Source organism: Myiozetetes cayanensis, unplaced genomic scaffold (assembly GCF_022539395.1).
Source record: "Myiozetetes cayanensis isolate MyiCay16 unplaced genomic scaffold, myiCay2020 scf2-11, whole genome shotgun sequence".
NCBI lineage: Eukaryota > Metazoa > Chordata > Aves > Passeriformes > Tyrannidae > Myiozetetes > Myiozetetes cayanensis.
In genome coordinates, this window is record NW_026087411.1 from 73,472,312 (window position 1) to 73,493,102 (window position 20,791).

The 20,791-nt window shown below is 34.0% G+C and overlaps 1 protein-coding gene across 2 annotated transcripts in view; it reads left to right on the forward strand.

Moving 5' to 3' along the window:
• ASCC3 (activating signal cointegrator 1 complex subunit 3) overlaps positions 1-20,791 on the forward strand; it is a 259,967-nt gene that overhangs the window by 130,709 nt on the left and 108,467 nt on the right. For both annotated transcript variants that reach the window (XM_050316537.1, XM_050316536.1), the window contains exon 14: positions 2,128-2,262. In XM_050316537.1, the coding sequence (XP_050172494.1) occupies positions 2,128-2,262 (135 nt within the window). The remainder of the gene's footprint in view (positions 1-2,127; positions 2,263-20,791) is intronic.

Here is a 20,791-nt window from a genome sequence, read left to right on the forward strand (position 1 = left end):
TGCATATATGACCTTTTTTTTTTTTTCCCTCAAGTAATCAATATGTCAAATGTGTTTACACTTGCTAACTCAGGAGCTTCAAAATTACTTGGTTAAGAAGGATCATTCCTATTTCACCTTATTACCTAATACTGTATTTCCTCAGTTTCTCAACTTTCAGAATTTAGCTCTTTTCTGAAAATTAGATTTTAATCTATTTGGCAAAGAATCAAACGTTAATATAACAACATTTTAAAAGGAAATGAATTAGTAAGCTATAAAGTCAAATTGATTTTAAAAGTGAATATTTTTTTCCATGAAACCTGTTGACACAGAGTTTGTATTCACTGAAGAAGATGCGGTGGATCTGTTAATAATTAAAAATTGTTTTTTGGCGTAGTTCTGTATTTTTATTCAGATTTTTATAGAAAAAAAACCACAAAAATGTAAATGGACAAGTAATTCTTAAATAATTAATGGAGAAAGGGCATACACTGTACTTTTGTTATGTTGTGGTTCTCTTTTTAAAAAATATTTTACCAGTATGTTGATTTTAAGAGAAAATTGCTATGTTGCTAACTGTGACTTCTATCTGAGAACATTTCTACCAATATGAAAGCAAATAATTGAGCCACAGTGTTATTACATCAATGCTAGAAAGTTATCAAATAATTTAAAACAGGTAAGGAGTAATTGCTCCTTGCAACAAATAGTTATGTCCCTTGTTTCTCTTTTTATCTCTTTTCTGTATTGGCACCTGAAATAATTTGCTTTGGTTTAATTATGAATTTATAATTTGTATAAATACCCAACAGTTATGTATTTTTATATGAAATTATATTTATATTATAAACTTATAATAAATTAGGAAATTAAGGTTATAACTAGTTTAATTATATCCTAAATGCTGCTACTTTCTTAATAATGTTTCATTTAAAAGAATTCAGTTATATACTGCAAGTTTCTACAAGCGTGATGGTACCTAAATTAAACACACAATTCTCGGGAATTTGACATATCATAAAATTCAACTGAAACTATCTTAAAACAGAACTGTAACTCCATGGATACATTTTTAATGAAAAGTGCATCAGCTTGCAAAACAATGTTTGCCATTTACTCAAGAGCCAGGTACTCAGACTTTGCCGTTTGTGAGTTTTAAGATCACAGAAATTGTCATACTTGATCAAGCTGAAGAGCTGACTGATCAAGTGGTCAATATGTGTGGTCAATTTAAGCAAACCTTGGACAATACAAAATGCATAGGGGGACAGTTTTGAGTGTGTTCCATGCTGTACCTTTCCCAGCAGTACGTGATTAACAGACATTCAGAACTGTTATTACACTGGAATTAAATGGTATTTAACCACTTTTCCCTGTCTCTACCAATCAGGGTGAACACTGATGCCATGATTCATCTTAAATGTGCCTCGCAGTGAGCTTTAATATCAGTTTATATTGCTTCATATGCATATGTAAAGGAATAAGAATTAACATCTCATTGCTGTGTCTTGGTTCAGACAGCACATGTGATTACCACTCAACTGTCAATAAATTCAGGGAAATGTCCAGTGTTTCTAAGGTATCTTACTGTGGGATAGTATGGTTCTATGACCATAATCATATCTGTTACAGTAAAAATTGTATCCCCATATGTGTTTTTCATTTGTTGGTGCTTCATCTCGTTCTTCTCTTTGATTGTCCACTGGATTGGGACTGCAATATCCTTTTGAAACTCTTTATAATCAGTTTGTGTTTCAGCTATCCTGCCGTCAGGATTTTTATCACCTCGCTGTTCGCTTTCCAGATTATTTAGAATGTGAAAAAAATAACAGAACTCTTTACATCAATGTTAATCTCACTACTTTGTGAAGATGAACTATTTATTGCCAACAATTGTTCCCTTTTTTTAAAGACTAAAGAAATTAAAACAAATACAACCTTCTCAAAAGCTTTTTGAAAATATTAAATACAATATAGGGAGGATGATCCTTTAATTTCCCTTAAGCGACTTTAGTTTTCATCAGTATGTCATGTATTAACTAGGTTTTGTTATTAGCATAGGGAATATTTTGTAATTAAAGTGTTCTTATTATTTGATTAAGACTTTTTTTGTTTCTCATTGACCCTCTTTCTCTCTCTCTAAAGGTGATGGTGTTCGTTCATGCTAGAAATGCTACAGTACGAACTGCTATGGGTCTTCGAGAAAAAGCAAAAAACAATGGTCATATTTGTCACTTCTTGTCACCCCAAGGTTCGGAATACGGTCAAGCTGAAAAACAGGTAAGTGAATAATTTGCACCGATAGTCTTTTCAGTCTTGGAACTGATATTTTCACAAGACAATCCAAGATGGGAATAGATGAAGCATTTTTGAGCTTCTGGAAAGATATATTTTACTTTGAAGAGTCATGTGAAACTGCTGCATTGAATAGGGGAACATAAAGAGTAATGATGAAGGCAGAGGGAAGTCCTGTTACTTTCAGTTCATTAAGAAAAAGCTGATAATTGGTGCTGTTTTATGCAACTTGTATATAAATATAATATAATAATGGCCAGTCTTCGCGAGCAAAGATCCAGGGAAGGTCTTTACACCTTCCAGCCTGCGCATTGGATTTTTTAGGTGAGACACAGTGTGCGCGGAACTGAGCCCACCCTTTAATCCTACGGTTCATCTGCCGGGGCCAAGCGAGCTTGGACGGTGGCAGTGAGGTCCTTAGGACGTAGGTGGGTTGCCTTTAAGGGCTAACGAGCCCCACCTGCCCGGGAGTGGCCCTGACCGGGAATCGAACCCGGGTCTCGGCGGTGACAGCGCCGCGCCCTAACCACTAGACCACCAGGTGCTCCCATGCAACTTGTACTATTTGACAGTAAGGTTCATGTAATTTGCAGCTCAGGAAGTCCCTAAACCACCAGTTTCAAGAAATATGCCAGTATTCCTGCTGAAATTTCTAGAAATTTCTTAATTCTGTATTGGATGTGGCATTTACATTTGGTGATGTTAATTGAGGTCTAATGATTAGAGCTAGCAGTGTCTTGTTAATATCCCTTGAAAAACAATGTTCTCTCTCCCCAACTGATTTCTCCTCAAGAACATAGAGGAGATATTTATTCGTTGTAAAAAGTTTAATGTACGTATGAGATACCTTCTCTCACTGGGAAGTATATTGATAAACTCTTAAATCTTTTGGACCCCTGTGAACTGGAATTTGGTGAGGGTTTTAGGTTCTCGTGTCTGTCTTTAGTTGTGATAAATATGTTACCTTATTTTATACCTTTGAAGAGAATGTGGAAAGATTCACTCAGTCTTAGTAATTATGAATGTAGCATAGATGCTACAGATTTCTGCAATGTAGAGATATCTGAAAAATCAGAAAATTTTGTTCTTTTTGTCAAGATAGTTCTGAGAGCTATAATAAATATTTTAAAACTATGCTCTTATAAAGTATGTCCTTATATTTCATAAAATAGCATATTAAAAAGCCCCTCTTTTTCTAGTGGATGCTAGTATCTGCAGCATTATAAAAATAACATCAAACCAAGAACCTGAAGACTCCATGTTTCTACTATGACACTGATAATTAATGCTGAACTTTTTTTCATTAGATTTCTTAGAAAAAAAATCTGAAACTCTGTTTATTAAAAATATTAGGTTTTTAATGTTAATAAAAGAAAAAAAATAGGCTACTGAAAATACCAGTACTTATTTAGACAGTCAAAATTATTGCTAAAGTTAAGAAAAATTATATACTTAGTTCAGCAGTGCATATTATGTGAGGTATCTGTCAAAGAAATATTCATCCAACTCACTGTGTATGCCAGTGAAAACTGCTCCTGTGTCTTTAGTTTTACGTTTCATTCTGGGATTAAATTAATTAGAAACATATTCTTATGTTTATAGAAACCACAAAGTTGTCACAGAGGAATATTCTAAACCTATTAGGAATACCAGTTATTGCTTCCTGTGGTAGTCATTTAAGGTAGCATTTATAGTTCAAATTAAGAGTGGTAGATAATATGACCTATAGGTTGGCTAACTGCATATCTGAAATAACTTTTTTCTAAGGGTATTTATGCGTCACAAGGGAATCTAGGGAATACTGAAGAAAACAGAAAATTTCCCTGTTCTTTTTTTCTGTCACCTTCTAGCATCTGTTCTAACCCAAATTTGTATTGTTTGAGGTTTGTAGTTCCAAATGTTGACCTATGAGAAAGACTGTAGAAAAGCTGACTTTGCTTTAGAAGATACTTACAGAGTTTAATGACAGTTACTATTGAGTGTTGAATTGAGTGTCTGTGGGCAAGAATCAGGAGGGGGGCCAGCAGGGTAGATATCCTGATGGGAACCCCTCAACCAGGATGAAGAAGCAGATGAAATATTCTATAAGCAGCTGGGAGAAGTCTCACAATTGCTAGCCCTTGCTCTCATGGGGGACTTCAACTTACCAGATGTGTACTGGAAATACAGCACAGTCTAGGAGATTCCTGGAATGTGTGGAAGATAACTTCCTGACACAGCCTGGTTTGCAGACACCGCCAAGTTGGGCAGGAATGTTGATCTGTTTGAGGGCAAGAAGGCTTTGCATTTACCATTCCTTCAGAGTGCTTCCGATTTCCAAACTGTACCTTTAATCAGCATGATCATATTTTAAATTTTTGATCACTGGTACAAATATTAAATATTGTGGGTCAAACTAGATCTCTGAAGAAACTCATTGACATTCTGTCATGTCAGTGTTTCTATATACAATTAATTTCTTGGATCATCATTGCGTGATTTTAATCTCCTTAATAAATGAAATTCATTTTATATAGTACTAAATTCCCAACGCCTATCATATGAATGAAATTTCTGACGTATGTCTAACTGTATTATATCAATGCTGTGTGATGTAGAGTGATTAATTTAAACTTTATAATGATAATACCATGTTTGTCTGACAAGAGCTATCTTGTATAAAGTGATGTTTATTGGCACCATTCCCAAAATTATCAGACTATGGGCCATTCAGTCTTGCCATTTCATTTGACAATTCATTTAGCAATACCTGGCAGAGAATAATCTTGATAATGTAATACAATCCTTATTTTGTATTCTGTATGCAATGTTCACTGTAATGGATGAATAACATGTTTAGAATCACCTGAAATCCAGTGTATGACTTGCAAGAATAAGTAATTCCCAAATCATGGGTGTTCTAGTCTAGACACAGTGAGTGGAAACAAAGGCTACTTCACAGGACAAACTAAAAAAATAGAATAGTTAAAAGCATTGTATTCTTTATCAACCTTAAAAATGTGAAAGCAATTTTACTAATCCTCTTAATTATCTGTCAAACATTTTTAAAGTATTAGAAATTAATTTTTAGAGAGCATTCATCAAATATTTAATGTGTAATCATTTGCTTGACATTTAATTATTTCAGGGAAATCCTCATTTTATTTTTGTTTTACTAATAAAATATCTAATATTTGATATGTCATTAAAAAACCTGTAAAAATAAAATGAGGATATGTATTCAAATACATTAGGCTATATTAAATGCCAAACATATATTGAAGTTTCCTATTTGTTTTATAATTGCTCCATTTTTTTTTTACTTTTGAATAATGGTTGCTAATTATCTCTCAGAGAATAGAATGAAGCTCCCTGTATTTCTTTCATGGGGTATTTTATTCAGTAGTGCAACTTAAAGATCAGAGACAAAATTCATGATAAGATGTGATCCTAACAACTGACAGATTACAGAAAAATATGTTTTGTATAGAGTGATTCTAGTGTTTTAATGAATCCTGACCTGTGGAATTTAGCATTGTTATTTAGATAGACACTTAGGTTTTGGGGAGGCCTGTTTACACAGAGTTGTAATGTGAACAGTAGCAAAATGTTGCCTTCAGGGTTTTTTTATCAGTATTCCTGTATATTAGAATTAAGTGTTAACTACTGTAAAATGAAATAAAAAGTTGACAGAAAGAATAAACAATTTCTTTTTGCTTTTGCTTTTCCTGATCTTTAAAAAGGGAAAACACATAAAATTTGATGTATATTTCTATTATGATAGTTACTTTTTTACGTGTCAGTCTAGATATTGTATGTGCACGGCTTTAGGTTTGTAGTTCTGTTTTCAATTTGAAGCACCATGTACCCCTCTTTATTGTTTACAGTCTACAGGAATTTTCTAGTGTTTTTATTATGAATCAGAAAGTTTAAAATATGTGGTATAGATTTAATACTGTTATCAGCTGTATTTCTGAAAATCAGTCTCTGCTCCAAGGATTTCATTTTTGTTGGCTTACCTCTCAGGCTCTGATAGCTACAGCACTGGGATAACAAGTAACAGTCTTCTGCTATACTGTGAAAAATAAAATGGACTTTTTTCCCCAATAATATGTGGGCTTGATTGTATATTCTGTTTTATCTATCATAAGCATCAACTTGATATGCAACAATGCTTAGTTTCATCCTGTTTTTCACTGGAAAGCTACCTCATGAATATTTTTTCTACTTCCAGAAGCTGCACTGCATTAGTTATGGGTCTTCTAGAAGCAAAATGGGTTAGCAGACTTTCTTCTGGAATGATCTCTGAGGTTGCAAATACAGCTGACAGGGGTGCTGATGTTTTTTTTAAGGAACTACTAAAAGATATTTTATGCTTTTGTACACAACTTTACAGCAATTCAGAGAGTTATTCAGGTTAAAATCAGTAATGGATTTCACTACTGTAAATATAATATTTAATGCCTTTTCATACTAATCCTCCATGGAAAAGCTCTGATAAACTGGGATAATGTGTTGCCTATAGCATCCCCTTTCATTGTTGACAAAATTTTCTATTAAATACTAAATGTGCTTAGTCAGATCATTTGAAACTGTTGTCATATTTTTAATATGGTTAAGCTTCTCTCCTTAAATGAGGTCTACCACAGTCTTCTGCAAGATAGTGCAGTATTTGCATTCAGTAAATTCAGACCTTAAGGTAAATAATTTTTATAAATTCAAAGTTGTATCGCTTAAAAGAATCTAAGACTCTTTTTTCTTACGACCGATCAAAATACACTGAAACTTCATTCTCTCTGGGATATGGAAAGAATATTAGGCTAACAGAGGTTCCTTTATGTCAGTCATTGCTTACTGTAATGAGTAGTTCTGACAAGCTGTTTGGTTGATTCTGCACTCATAGAGGTTTGCACAGTCAGTAGCAGCATATGTGTGTGTATGATTGTAACATTTATTGGCATACATGTTGATATTACTGTAAAACTAACTTATGTAAATACAAATAAGTGAATGTATTAAGAGTACTTTTTGCTATTTTCCTTCGCATTCTTAACTATTTCTTATATAAGCATTTGTAATCTCATTATCTTTCCTGAAAACTGAACTTCATTCTGGACACTAAGACAGAAAAACCATGCAACATTCTTTTTTCCTTGGACTATGAAAACCTCCTTCAGTGAGCTGCGAGAATATTTTTAAGATGTAACCCAGATCAAAAAGGAAAAGCTCGTCATGTCTTTTCCCAGTAGTTACTAATCAATAGCTTCCCTGGATAAGAGAATTTCAGCTTGAAATCTCATTTATTATATAACGTATACGTGGATATTGAATAACTACACTGATAATGAAGAAAAAAATTTCAAACTTAGAAAACGTTTGGGAGGGAAAAGCAAAAACAAAACCAGTATGATTGTTTTCATATTCACAACTCTGGGGAACAGAACTGCACTCTTTCCACTTCAGCAGCACAGCCCACTTTTGATTTTTGCCAGTGCTTGTTTTGGTGTCAAGAAGTTCAGATGTATATTAAAAATATGTGAGGCATGTTGAGAGGATAAAGCTCCATTTTCTTCATTTCATTCTATATTTAACTGGTTCAAAGGCCTGCAATTTCAAAGGCCAGCAAGAAAAGATTATAAGATATTATTAAGGTCAGCATAAGTGCTCTCTGCCCTAGCTCTTTTCCAGCCCTTCCCCAAAGAGCTTGGTTGGCTCAGCCTGTTTTCAGCTGCTTTCAATCCATAGGGATTGTCCCAGGCAAAAAACCAAACAAACAAAAAAACCCAAATGCTTAATTTACTGCTGACCCCTAGTCTTGCTACCTTTTCCAAAATGTGCCAGTTCATTCTTGGCTGCAGTGTGTAATCTTGTGCAACATGTTCACAATGAGACTGTAGACAAGAATGATATTTTTCAGGCACCTTTCCTTTATAAGATGCACCAGACCATACTGACAAATGGTTCTGATCACATGCAATTTAAATGGCTTAGTATGGAAACCATACACTGACTAGAAAATACTGTTTAAAGAGATCCTATCTACTTAGGAATACATATGCCAGGAAATAGTGTAGCTATAGTAGTTATTAGTAATGAAGAGTAATGATAGAAAAGTTAATAAGAATTTGTGGCATTTCTGCATTGTACACTGACAGTCGGTTTCATGGTAATTACATTGTTCTCTAACAGGCTTGATGCTGTTCAGTGATTGGCATTCTGTTAGAAACTATATTTGGTTTCTTTTACAGTAATTAAAGAGAGTAAAATTTTGCAAGTTCCAATACTTTATTTTAGTTTTTCTCTTGCATCATACTTGACTTAGAATTCTCTTAACTGCTGTTCTTTGGGGTTGCAAATGAAGGATGTAGTGTGTTGGTTTTTTTAAGCGGTTGGTGATTGCTTTAAAGACTTAAGCCATCAGAGTTGTAGTTGTCTTTACTGAAATAAAATTCAGAACAAAAGCTGTAATTCACACTTATCCTACAGAATAAATATATGTGCTTTCTTCTGGGATTACTTGAAGTTTTTCCTTAGAATAGCACTGTTAGTTGATCGCGTTCCTTTTGCTCCCCAAGGATTCATGTAAATTTATTTTTTTATTACTGTAAAAAATAAATGTATGGGACACCTTTAGACTGTAAAATTTTTAAAAATTAAAGATTTTGACCCATTATAATTGAAAAAGACATTTTCATAAATACCTACCATGATGGAAAACATTGCTGCTGTATTGTAAACTGTTTCACACTGTCTCTTTAAAAACATGATTAGAATAAGTGCAAGTAAATAAATTCACCAAGGTACATTTAGATGTTTTTCATTTAGAAAACATAGTTTTCTTAACAGATGGAGAAAAATATTAAATTTTGATTCATATTATTTTTTCATTTATTTTCAAAATAAGAAAGCTTTCCAAATGGAGTTTAGTTTGATTATGGTTTGATGGAATTGTTTAGCTATCTATGTTCACTATTTCAGTTGTCCTCCACTTTCCACTTCCAACTCCCCCAAATACCATCATTTAGGCAAATTTGCTTGGGCTTTTGAACTATTCTTTTTATTTATTTGCACAAGATTTAGAGTAGATCAAGACTGGACAGAAGCAGTTTTGCATTGAAGCTGGCAATGACATCTAATAAAAATGATTTGTTAAATAATAAGTAAAATGAGCACACACTTTTAAGAATTTTAAATGAGTAATTAGAATCAACTGTAAAGAGGGAGTGATTTAAATTTGGTCCACATTCCATGAATTCCACATACTGAGAGCCGGAGGTGCTTTGGAGAAAACAAAACAAATTAAAAAGTAATTAAGCATACTTTCAGAAAGATGTGCAGATTTTTGCTAGAGAACTACCAAATATTTATTTCTTTTTCCAGATTAAGTTGAATTACTTAAATAGTCGCGCTCTGGTTTTTAGCATATCCTCTGTCTTTGATGTTATCAACAGTTCTCCATAATTAGGAACCCAGAAAATATAGAAGCCTCAGTATCTGCAGCATTAGTTTTGTCTTCTGGTTGGTTTGAATTCATCTTAAGATCCTTTGAAATGGAATTTCAAAAGTCAGCCAAGAATCAGAAGAATCCGTGCTTGTTGGAAAACATTGTCATGGAGAAAAGCATTGTTATTGTATAAAACCACAAACTGCTATGCTTTAGAATGTAGAGATACCACTGCATATTACCTTTATCAAAATAAAATTATAATTTTACCTAAATTTGCCAAATCTCTTTTGAACAACTCAGTTATTTCAGAAACCTCTTTTTATTGCATCAAAACCAGCAGAAACTGATTATAGAACATTAAAAAAAAAATCTAAGAAACAGTATTCTTTTGATCCCACAACTGAGATTTTTTGAATGAATATCATATAAATGTGTATTTGAATACATCTTTGTACATGTAACGTGTTAGTAATTTTTGGCTTCTTTGAGCAAAATACCAGAATTACAACTAGAAATTATGTATTATGCTAGTGGGAACTAGACTAAGAGCATCATGTTTTTGACAAGTCTAGAGTATACACAAGCTGGGCATGAACTATTATGAAAACTGGTAGGGAAAAAAATGAAGTTTATATTGTGAAATGAAAATAATGTATTATGGAACAAAAATAAAACTGCTTAAAATGTGGAAGGCAAAATTGGAAGTGTATGGCTTCTGAGAAGCTGCTGTAAGAGTGCAGATAAGAAGACAGCAGTGTTGAGAGATTTTTGAATTTCAGTGCTCAACTATGAGTTCTTAGAAAACTTAACATTCACCATCCCCATCCTACCAAACAGACCTCCATCTCTGGTCAATACCAATACAAGTAGTTAAAGAATTAATTTTATCCAATAAAGCTTAAAACTGGAAAATTTCTAAACTTCTAGAACTTGAGATTTTATTTATATGAAATTGCAAGGAAATTGTTAGGCTTTTGATAGAACAAGGTCTTAAACTGATTCAGTTTTAGTACTCAGATAAGACATACTGAAAAACACTGATACTGGAGTAAGTTTTTTCCTAGGATATTTTCTTCCTATCAAATATTAACTTTACTTACTAGGTTAGCCATCTTGAATAAGAAGCAAGTTTTGGGTTATGCTCTCCTGTCTGTGGAACCAGCAGAATCTACTTTCTGCTGCTGTGGAACCAGCAGAAGAGGTTTTTTCTCCAAACAAGTCATATATAATATATGCCCTACATATTTTAAGACATTCTAAAAAACAGAGGAGTCCTATGTCCTAGTGTTTACCGTACTCCAAATGGAGAAGCGTTAACACCTCTTATGCATTCTCTAGAACAGGATATTAAGAGAATGTTAAGAATGAGGGTGATATTTCTATAACATTTGGACACCAAATGTGTGGGATGAATTGGAATGAATTTTAAGGCGTGGTTTTATTCAGCTTCAGACTTTTGTTGGGTAAAATAATTCCTAACCTATAAGGAAAACTAGAAAAGCAACAATAGACAAGCAGGACAGATCCTGTTTTGACATATTTGCATATGATATACATATGGCCTGCAAACTTTTCCAAAAACAATTGCACAAGACTTTCAGATTTTAAAGTTTTTTGGCTTAGAATTTATATTTCTTGGTCTAGTTCACATTTAAAACAGTTCTAATTAGACAAGTAAAACTTTGCAACAGCATCCTCTCTTTATGGAAGAATAGTTTTTTTCTTCTGATAATTAGAATAGTTAGGAAATGTTAGGAAAGATTTTAAAATATTTTATTTAAGTCAAACTACTGGAACTTAAATGGTGATTATTTTATAGATTACATATATATTAAAACTCTTATGTGATTATAGGCATTGTGGTATCTTTATATTTATATTTATGTCAACAATTAGTTAATCAACCTTTGGTCCATTTTAATTTTAATAAAATATGTAGTTATTAGTTGTCTCTTTAATAACAAATAATGTCAGCATATAGTAGAGTTGTCATGTTTCTGATGGTGCTCGTGCAACCAGGGTACCCCATACTGCTAACTTGCCCAGTACCTCATGAGTAAGCTTTTCACATTCATGTTTCATGTCCCTTGCAATAGAAATCAAAATGTTAATATCTTTTGTAGCCCCCTTTCAGATCTCTGATCTGCCCAGCCATTTGAAAATGTCTAATGAATCATATTTGAAGCATTACTGAAAATAGTCATTACATAAGTTTTGCTTTACTGTGATGGTTTGCCACCTCTGGAAGAAAAGAGCATATGTTGTTTCAGCTTCTTTGGGGAATATTTTCAGTGTCATAAGGCAGAAATTGAGAAAATATGAGTTACTGAAACAGATGTCAACAGAGACCAGCAAATTCCTTAAATATGAGAAGATTTTGATGAAGCTTAGCAAAAAAAATCTAAAATAAAAAGCAAATTGTCCATGTTTCCCAATAGGTACAACAGGACTAAGACCAAAATGAAGTTTACATAGCTAAAAATAAGTTAAAAAAAATTTATCAAGATATTCTTTCCTAACAATCAATAAATATCTTAAAATAAGAAGAAAAAATAGGGCTAACGTAGTAGTTGCTCCCTTGGGGAAGATGTTATGTGTACAGCTGCTGATTGCCTGAACTCATCAAGACCTGGAATAGTCTATCCTGCACACCAGCAAAATACTCGTGAGCAGAAGAGTTTGCAACATCTTAGTTCTTTGCAGGGCAGTGTTTACTGGTTGCTGCTCAGTTTTCACTGGTAAATTCACCCTCCACTTTTGAAATCTTAATGCATAACCTTGAAAGCGTCAGAGTTTCTGATGCATTTTTCTTTTGAATTATACTGGGGTTTTTTCCAAATAAGAAAATTTAAGAACTTCTATAAAAACACATTTTCTATTCTAATTTAAAAATATGTTATCTATTTGAATAATGACCTTGAGCAGCATTTTTTAAGAAGCCATGTTAATTTCTGCTAACTACTATGAGGGATTCTGTATGATTTATGAGTACTAACACTAGGAGGTGAAATTTGAATTTGCCATGTTCAAAACTGGCATTATTTCTGTTTAAGGTTATAACCTCTAGTTTAGTAATTAATGTGCTAGGTATTCCAGACAAAAACTGTAGGAAGTTAGTTCAATATTGGCTTATAAATTTGGAAGTTCTCAAATATTGAGAAGTGTTCACCAGTGCTAAAGTACTGGATGGCAAACCCTGAGATTCTTGATTTTAGATTATCAAAAGCATTGCAAAAGCCTTTTTAAACTCTTTGTTGTAGTAGTAGTAATAATAATAGTAATAGTAGTAATAATAATAATAAAAATAATAATAACAGTTAGCTCAGGAATCAAAGGCCATTGCATGAAAATGAGGATAAAAAATATTGCACATTTTTTTTCTTCACAGCTACCTCTGGCTTTGATATGCATTAATTTTGTAATCAAATGTAGAATTCTAGTACAAAGTCTTTGATTCTTTTTCGAGTATTGTGCTCTGTATGTTTATCAAGGACAACAATCAGAAATTTGAAGTGTTTGAAAGCTTTAATATTGTATTTCTGTGCTTTCATTTAAACTGTAGTATTGCTGAATAATTCAACAGCGTCCTGGCAGGTTTGCAGTTGAAGGATCTCATTGGAAAACATACTAAAACTAATGGAAAATAGACTGTTGGCTTTCGAGTAAGCCCTAAGGACACAACTTAATACAGCACAAAATAGTGTTTCACAGAGAAAACACAGTGCAATGTTTAACTTTTTGTAGTTGTGGATTTTCTGCAAGCTTCTGGAACTAAAAGCAGTAAGAAAATGTGAATTTGTCCCAGTGATTCAGGGATTAAAAACACTCATATAGATTCACTAGTGTTATTTACAATTCTTTTAATGATCCTTTACACTCAGAAATTATTATATGGGCTCTTGATTCAATAGTTGTAGCTTAGTTAAGAAGTGTTTGTACCCTAGTGCAGTATTGAAAACATATCCAGTTTCTTCCTCTATGGACCTGCAATTTCAAAACAGCTCTAACAGTTATTTTCAGGTATTCTCTAGATTTTGTTCCTGTGAGCGTATTCCTGTGGGTATATTCCTTGAAGTAACCACCAAGATCTCTTGTCTTAGGAAAATATCCAAGATGATTGTCCTGAGAGACTCCTATATTTTCAGACTGCTATACAGGTCTGTGATTCATTAATTCAGAATCAAGTATTTACTGATTACTGTAACATTTATGGATTTGATCATCATAGTCCTATTTATTAGTTTTTCCTACATGGTCCAGTTTCTTTACATTTCAGATTTTCACACTTGTGAGAAAAATACACATTATATGAAAACACATATTTTTGAAACTAAAATGACTACAGAAATGGATGGAAGGTTGCTAGAAAACTCACAACTATTAATAAACCTTTAAAAGGAAAAATAAAGTAATAATTAAGAACATAAATAATATATCAGAAAAAATCAAGATCTATAAGATGCTGTCTGTGTCCAAATTCATATTCCAGGTAAAAACTTCATAGTTTTCATCATGAAACAGAACTAGTACTGGTAAATAATTGAAGACTAATTTAATAAGAAACAGTAAATAAGTTATTTCAGTTATGTATATATAAATTCTAACTATCAAAAGGACTTTGATTTTGGGAGAAATGTGTGACTATAGGAAAATGATGCTGTTATAGATTGAACATGGAAATCTCTCGTTAGAATTCTTTACACAAGGGTTCATAATACTGAGGAACAAAGCAAATTTAAAATACCTTCAAAGTATTTTCCTAGTGTGAAAATAAAAGTGTCTAAGAAAATGGGAGGTGAAACATATTTGTTACAATTTTAAGAAAACAAAGTCAATCGAGATTCTTCTTTATTTCATTTTCGGAGTCATAGTTTCCAATACTGAGTAACGAGAGCCACCTTGAGGCCGTACCTTTTACTGCACATGTATGATACTGATTTTATGGTCGGTGAAAGGCCCTTGATCCTTGTTTTCAAAGCATGTTGGAGACTGAGGATTAAATACATAAATACATTCGACTTCCAGGCATCTAGCCTGATGTGCAGCTCTCTGCCTGACCTGAAGGATGGGTTCTTTATGTTTGTGTGAAATTTCTGAGATAACTTTTTTCTTATTTCCTCCTTTATTCCTTTGCTTTTCTCTTCTTGCATACGTTAATGGATATAGGGTAAAATGCAAGACATATAAGATACATATGTAATAATTATAATGTGTAATATACTTGTATAGTACATGTATGTATATATGTATACTAATATAATATGGACTGTTTTCACTGTTGCTTAAAAAAAAATAAATTCTTGAACAATGCATGTTTTAGAAAGCTAAAAAAAATTGACAGTTTTAAGCATGTGTTTTTCTATATCTGTTAGTCATTGTCCTGATTACCAAAACATCAGTTATTAGTAAATATGAAAAGGCAGTATCTACATTTTTGAAGTTTATATTTACACATATGAAATATAGGTACGGAATTAGCCTCAGGCATCAGAACGGGGATTAATTGATGAAAACACATGAGGATTAATTGATTACTCTTGAACACAGATTTGCAAAATAGCTTTATGAGTTTCTGTTTTTTCTGGGGGAGAAATGTCAACATTTATTGTGACTTTAAAGGGGCTGATGTGAATATGGGAAGTCATCAGTTAAAGCAACAATCTGGATTTCCCTGATTCAGTTCTCTGTTCTTTAGTATAAGAATATACTGTGTTGTAACAGTGGAGGTTGAAACAGTGCCAGTACTCTACAAAGCGTTTTCTTTTGGGATTTTAGGCAGTAGGGTTAAGGGATTTATACTTACTTCTGATATTAGTAGAAACCTCTTTTCCTCTGTGGCTGAATTTGTTCTCAGTAATCTCAGACAACTTTGGGATTTCACAGTCAGTTCATTTCATCAAACACAAAACTCTTGAATTTTACTTTTAAACTAAAAATTAAACCAGTAACTGTAGAAATTGCACAAATAAGAAAAATCACTTAACTCTTATCTTTTTTTTCTTATTAGGGGAAAAAATGAGATTAACTAGGCATTTAATCCTGTTATTTTTCTGACAACAACCAGTTTCAGAACATTTCAGTTATGGTATGTCCTTTGTCACATGGAGAAAAACTGTCCCTTGTCATACTTTTAGGTAGCACTACAACCTGTACATCTGCTGATGCCAGATTCTATGACTTTTTTGCTTTTTTTTTTTTTTTTTTGATGGCAAAGAAGGGTTATAGGGATGTAATTTTGGGGAGTGCATAATTATATTTGGGGTTTCTAACAAGTCTGAAATTCATGTATAATAAATAATGTCCCCTGAGTAAGTTGCCATTGTCATCAAAAGAAAGGATGTAAAGTCTCCGTTCTTATTTTTATAATGATGTTCTTCAGTTCTGTTATGTTCACCATTTAAAACGTAGGATGATGTGATTAATTTTAATGTATGTGTATCAGAATAAGCAGAGATTAGTGTGAAGACAGATAATGTAAGTTCCAATTTGCTTGGAATATTGAGTGATAATTAAGAGTTATTAGTGATGTGTACCATCTGGGAGTGTTGAGACAATGCCACCTGAGTCAGTTACAAAAGAAATTTGTTGCGATGGGAAGTTATTTGAGGATCTAATTTGTCTTTTATTCTTTCCAGGATAATTTATGTTCATTAGGCTAAATTTGAAACATGAAGTGCTTTTCAGGCTAAAATTATGGCACGTGGTTTTTAGGAGACTACGTATGGTAACTGTGATGTGATGTGATGTGATGTGATGTGATGTGATGTGATGTGATGTGATGTGATGTGATGTGATGTGATGTGATGCGATGTGTCTGAGCCCCTGTTGTAGTTGGTGGAGTTCATTGAATTTCACCAATGGAGTCAAGAGCATGCTTGAGTTCAACCCTGAGCAGACATGGGGCAGTCAGAGTACACCTGCTGCCTGATTCCCATTGACTGTGAAGGGTGCTCAGACTCCTCCTGCAGATGTACAGATCTGTATGTAGACATCTGCAGTGTTTTAATCTCAGACTGAACCCTGCCATACCAAGCTGCTGTCAAGTGGCCTGTCTCAAATGGTCAGGCCGTTGACTTGACTTTCTGGAGATATTTCTCTGCACCAGACAGCATTAACCAGCTCTCTTACCTTCTGTACTTGCAATAAGCAGATCAAACAAGTATGATGGAACAATCTATCTCAAATGAGCCTCCTCAAAGAAGAAATACAGTAGAAAGTATGTTCTAGGTTGATCTCAAGCATGAAAAGGCTCTGCCAAGAATTAGAAGTCATCAGTGTTTCTATAGATATTGTCAGAAAGACTGTCTGGTAATATCAGAGAAAACAGGCTCTGTCAGTTTCCCTGTAGCGAGTGGCCACTGGGAATAGTAGAGGTAAGGCCAGTGTTATAGGTAACCATAGCCCCTGTGTTTCCATTCTGTGTAAAATTTCTTTGACACCGGAATTGCCAATTCCTTATTTGGATCTCAAAAATCAATTTAAAAATTAACTGATGGCCAAATACAAAATTAAAAGGAGATACTTTTGTTTAATGACTTTCAGACATTTAGGTTGGAATTTGCAAAGTAAAATTTTCTTATAATGTAAACCACTTTCTAAAGATGAGTGTTGATATGATCACTAGCTTTGCTTTGCAGTATGAATATTAGCCAGCAGTGTACCCAGGTGGCCAAGAAGGCCAATAGCATCCTGGCTTTTATCAGAAACTGTGTGACCAGTAGGACTAGGACAGTATTTGTTCTCCTGTGCACAGCACTGGTGAGACTGCACTTTGAATCCCATGTTTGATTTTGGGCCCTGCACTACAAGAAGGACATTGAGGTGCTGGGGCGTGTCCAGAGAAGGGCAACAGAAGTGATGAAGGGTCTGGAGCACAAGTCTTATGAGGAGTGGCTGAAGGAGCTGGAGTTGTTCAGGCAGGAGAAAAGGAGGCTCCGGGGTGACCTTATCACTCTCTACCTGAAAGGAGGTTGTGGCAAGGTGGAAGTCAACCTCTTCTCCCAGGCAACTAGTAATAGCACAAGGGAAATGGCCTCAAGTTGCACCAGGGGAGGTTCAGGTTGGATGTTAGGAAACATTTCTTCACCAAAAGGGTTGTTAAACACTGGGACAAGCTGCCCAGGGAATTGGTGGTGTCACCATCCATGGGAGTGTTCAGAAAAGGCCTGGACGTGGCACTTTGCAGTATGATTTAGTGGGTATGGTGGTATTAGGTCAAAGGTTAGACTTGATGATCTTTGAGGTCTTCATCCTCTGTGTATTTTATATTATTATTTATAAATTATTTTGTTTCCGTTCATTGTATATACCACATACATTTTGTGGGGGCTTTCAAAGTGCAAAATGAGAAAGTCAGTCACAACTAAAAGTTTTATGTCACACTGATTCCCATTAAAAGTTTGTTCAAAGCGCAAGAGTCAAAGGTTCTTCACTCCTTTTTATTCTGATTTTAATTCATAATTCAGTATTAGCATTTTGAAACCACTGAAATCTGATATCCTGGTGATAACCCTGTAGTGTGTATGTGTTACGTAACACTCTAAATATGATATTTGCCTTGGCACTGAACCATGGTGTGTGGTTCAGTTCTGTACGATCAGATCAAGTGATTGTCTTTATCTGGGAAAGCTATTAATATGTCTTGAATGTGATTGCAGTGTAAGTTATAGAAGTATTTTATTTACATAATAGTAGTTCTCAGTCTTAAAGTAGGGAAATAACTTTTCTATTGCTCTATGTGGTTTTACTTCAGTTTCAGTTATTTTTGTTACTTCAAACAATACAAAGATACTCTGCTCTAAAGTGTTATTTCTTCAAGTGGTAAATTGTATAGACAAATATATATACTAATAAATAAATAAATAAATATATACACTAATTTTAAGGCAAGTGTTGGCATTGTTTACTGTTTGCTTTCCTCCTGTAGTCCGAACACCCCAACAGACACATTATATGAGTTCAGCTTCTAGGTTAAAAATTTTGCAAAGCCTTTTGAAATTAGTCTGGTCTTAAAAGACGTCAGAGTTGGGAAATGAAAAGCATTTTTAAGGAGACTAAATGCATGAAGGATGTACTGATTTGAACAGTTATGACTATTAATTGTACCAAAGAATGTTAATGTAATGAAAATGTTGAAGCAAATGAAGCTCACAGTATGGTATATAACACTTTTGAACAGTCATTAGCACAAATGTATGCAAGATAAGTAAACAGAGTGTGAAAAATGGAAATTAATCAGGGTTGAAGAGGGACTGTGGATGCAAGCCACGCAGCAGCTCTCCTCTCACCTCTTTTGTGGTGCTGTGTAAGTGAGAAACAGTCTCCTTACCTCTTCCCATAGCAGGTAATTTAGTGTCCATGGTATGTTTGATATGTGAGATATTTTCGTATATTTCTTCTGAGATCTATCTGCTGTGTGGGTAAGACATTTAAAGTTATCTTATCTTGGTGAAGAAACTGTATATCCTGATTTAAAATAACAGCGTAAGAATTACAATAGTTTAGCAATAGCAAGCTCCTCAGTTTTTCAAAGGATTTCTAATCTAGTTTACAAACCCCAAAGCAGAACAATGAATTAACATCAAAGCAATTTTTTTTCTCAAATCTCTGTAAATGGGGTTTAAAAATTCCTTAAATAAGAAAATATTTGCCCAAAATACCCGCCTTGTAGGGGAGGTGTATGTGCTAGGTTAGGTACGTGCTTAAGGAACTGTAGATGTAGCAAACAGTCTTTCAAAACCACATTTAATTATACATAAATGTGTTCATCTCTGTGATTTCTGAACTTTATAAAGCAATTATCTTGCAGGCTTCATGAAGTACAAAACACAATGTTTGTAAGTAACATAAAGTATTGGTACTATAAAGGCTGAATTTGTGGGGAGGTTTGTTGGGTTTTTTTCAAGAGTTTTTTTTCAGTAGATAGAGCTTGAAACTGTAAGGGACCTCATAATTTAGTAGAGGCCTGTGGGAAAATACCCTATATTTGAATAGGATCTGGCTGTAAGATTAGGCTCTATGGAGGTGACTGCACAGTTTTCCTTTCTTGCGTCTGCTGGTTTCCTCTGGCAACAAACCTAACAGTTTAGCTGACAATCTGTCTCTAAATTCCCAAGTCTACTGGCCCAAAGCACACAGTAATATAAACCTTCTTGTTCTGTCACTTATTAGATGTTACTTCTGCGCCCTCTTAGGTGCGTAAAGACATTGTGTTACCTTTAAAACTTACTGTGAACAATGTTTAATAGTCCACAGGCTTCACAGTTCTTCACTGAGGTTGCAGAACTTAAGAGTCATAGAATCATAGAATCAGGCGGGTTTGAAAGGACCTCTGAGATCTTCAAGTTCAACCTTTGATCCACTACCACCGTGGTTACTAGACTATGGCACTAAGTGCCACATCCAGTCTCTTCTTAAATACCTCATTGTCATACATAATGATGCTAGTCTAAAACTGTTTGAAAACACTATAAACTATGGATTCGTGTTGCAGATTTCCAATTACTTAAAAAACTTGTAAGAGAAATTCCATTCTGGGGAATCCTCCGTGTGTCGCTTAGCATAGCTGTGAAGTTGAGTGGACATTTGTGGTTTATTTATGAAATGAGAAATACATTTAATGTTCACAAATTTTTTTCTTACTGGGTTAGTGGTGTCTCAGTCGGTACAGGAGTTCATTGAGAAGGAGTTCATTATGATAGGTGATAACTAAGCTGCAGAAGTATTGGAAAGAACTTGAAAAGACTTTCTGCTTTCATTGTCTCAGACTGAAAATACATTCAGTGTTGCCATGGGCCAGCAGAATGGCAGTTTTGAGTATTACAAAGCAAAGGAGGAGTTCTCAAATATAACAAATATTTGTATAGACACCATGCAGTATCAGTTTCCTGTTGAAGCAGAATTATTGAAATATTTGCACGATTAAGCACAGCAACAAAAGGTTTAACTAGATCTCCAGAGGTTGTCAGTATTCAAAGTGAAACCAGTACAAATACATCCTTGCATGTCATCAAACTGTCTCTCTCTCTCAGTTTCTTTCCATGCTGTATATCTTCCCTACTGGCTAGTTTTCTAACACCATATTGAAAA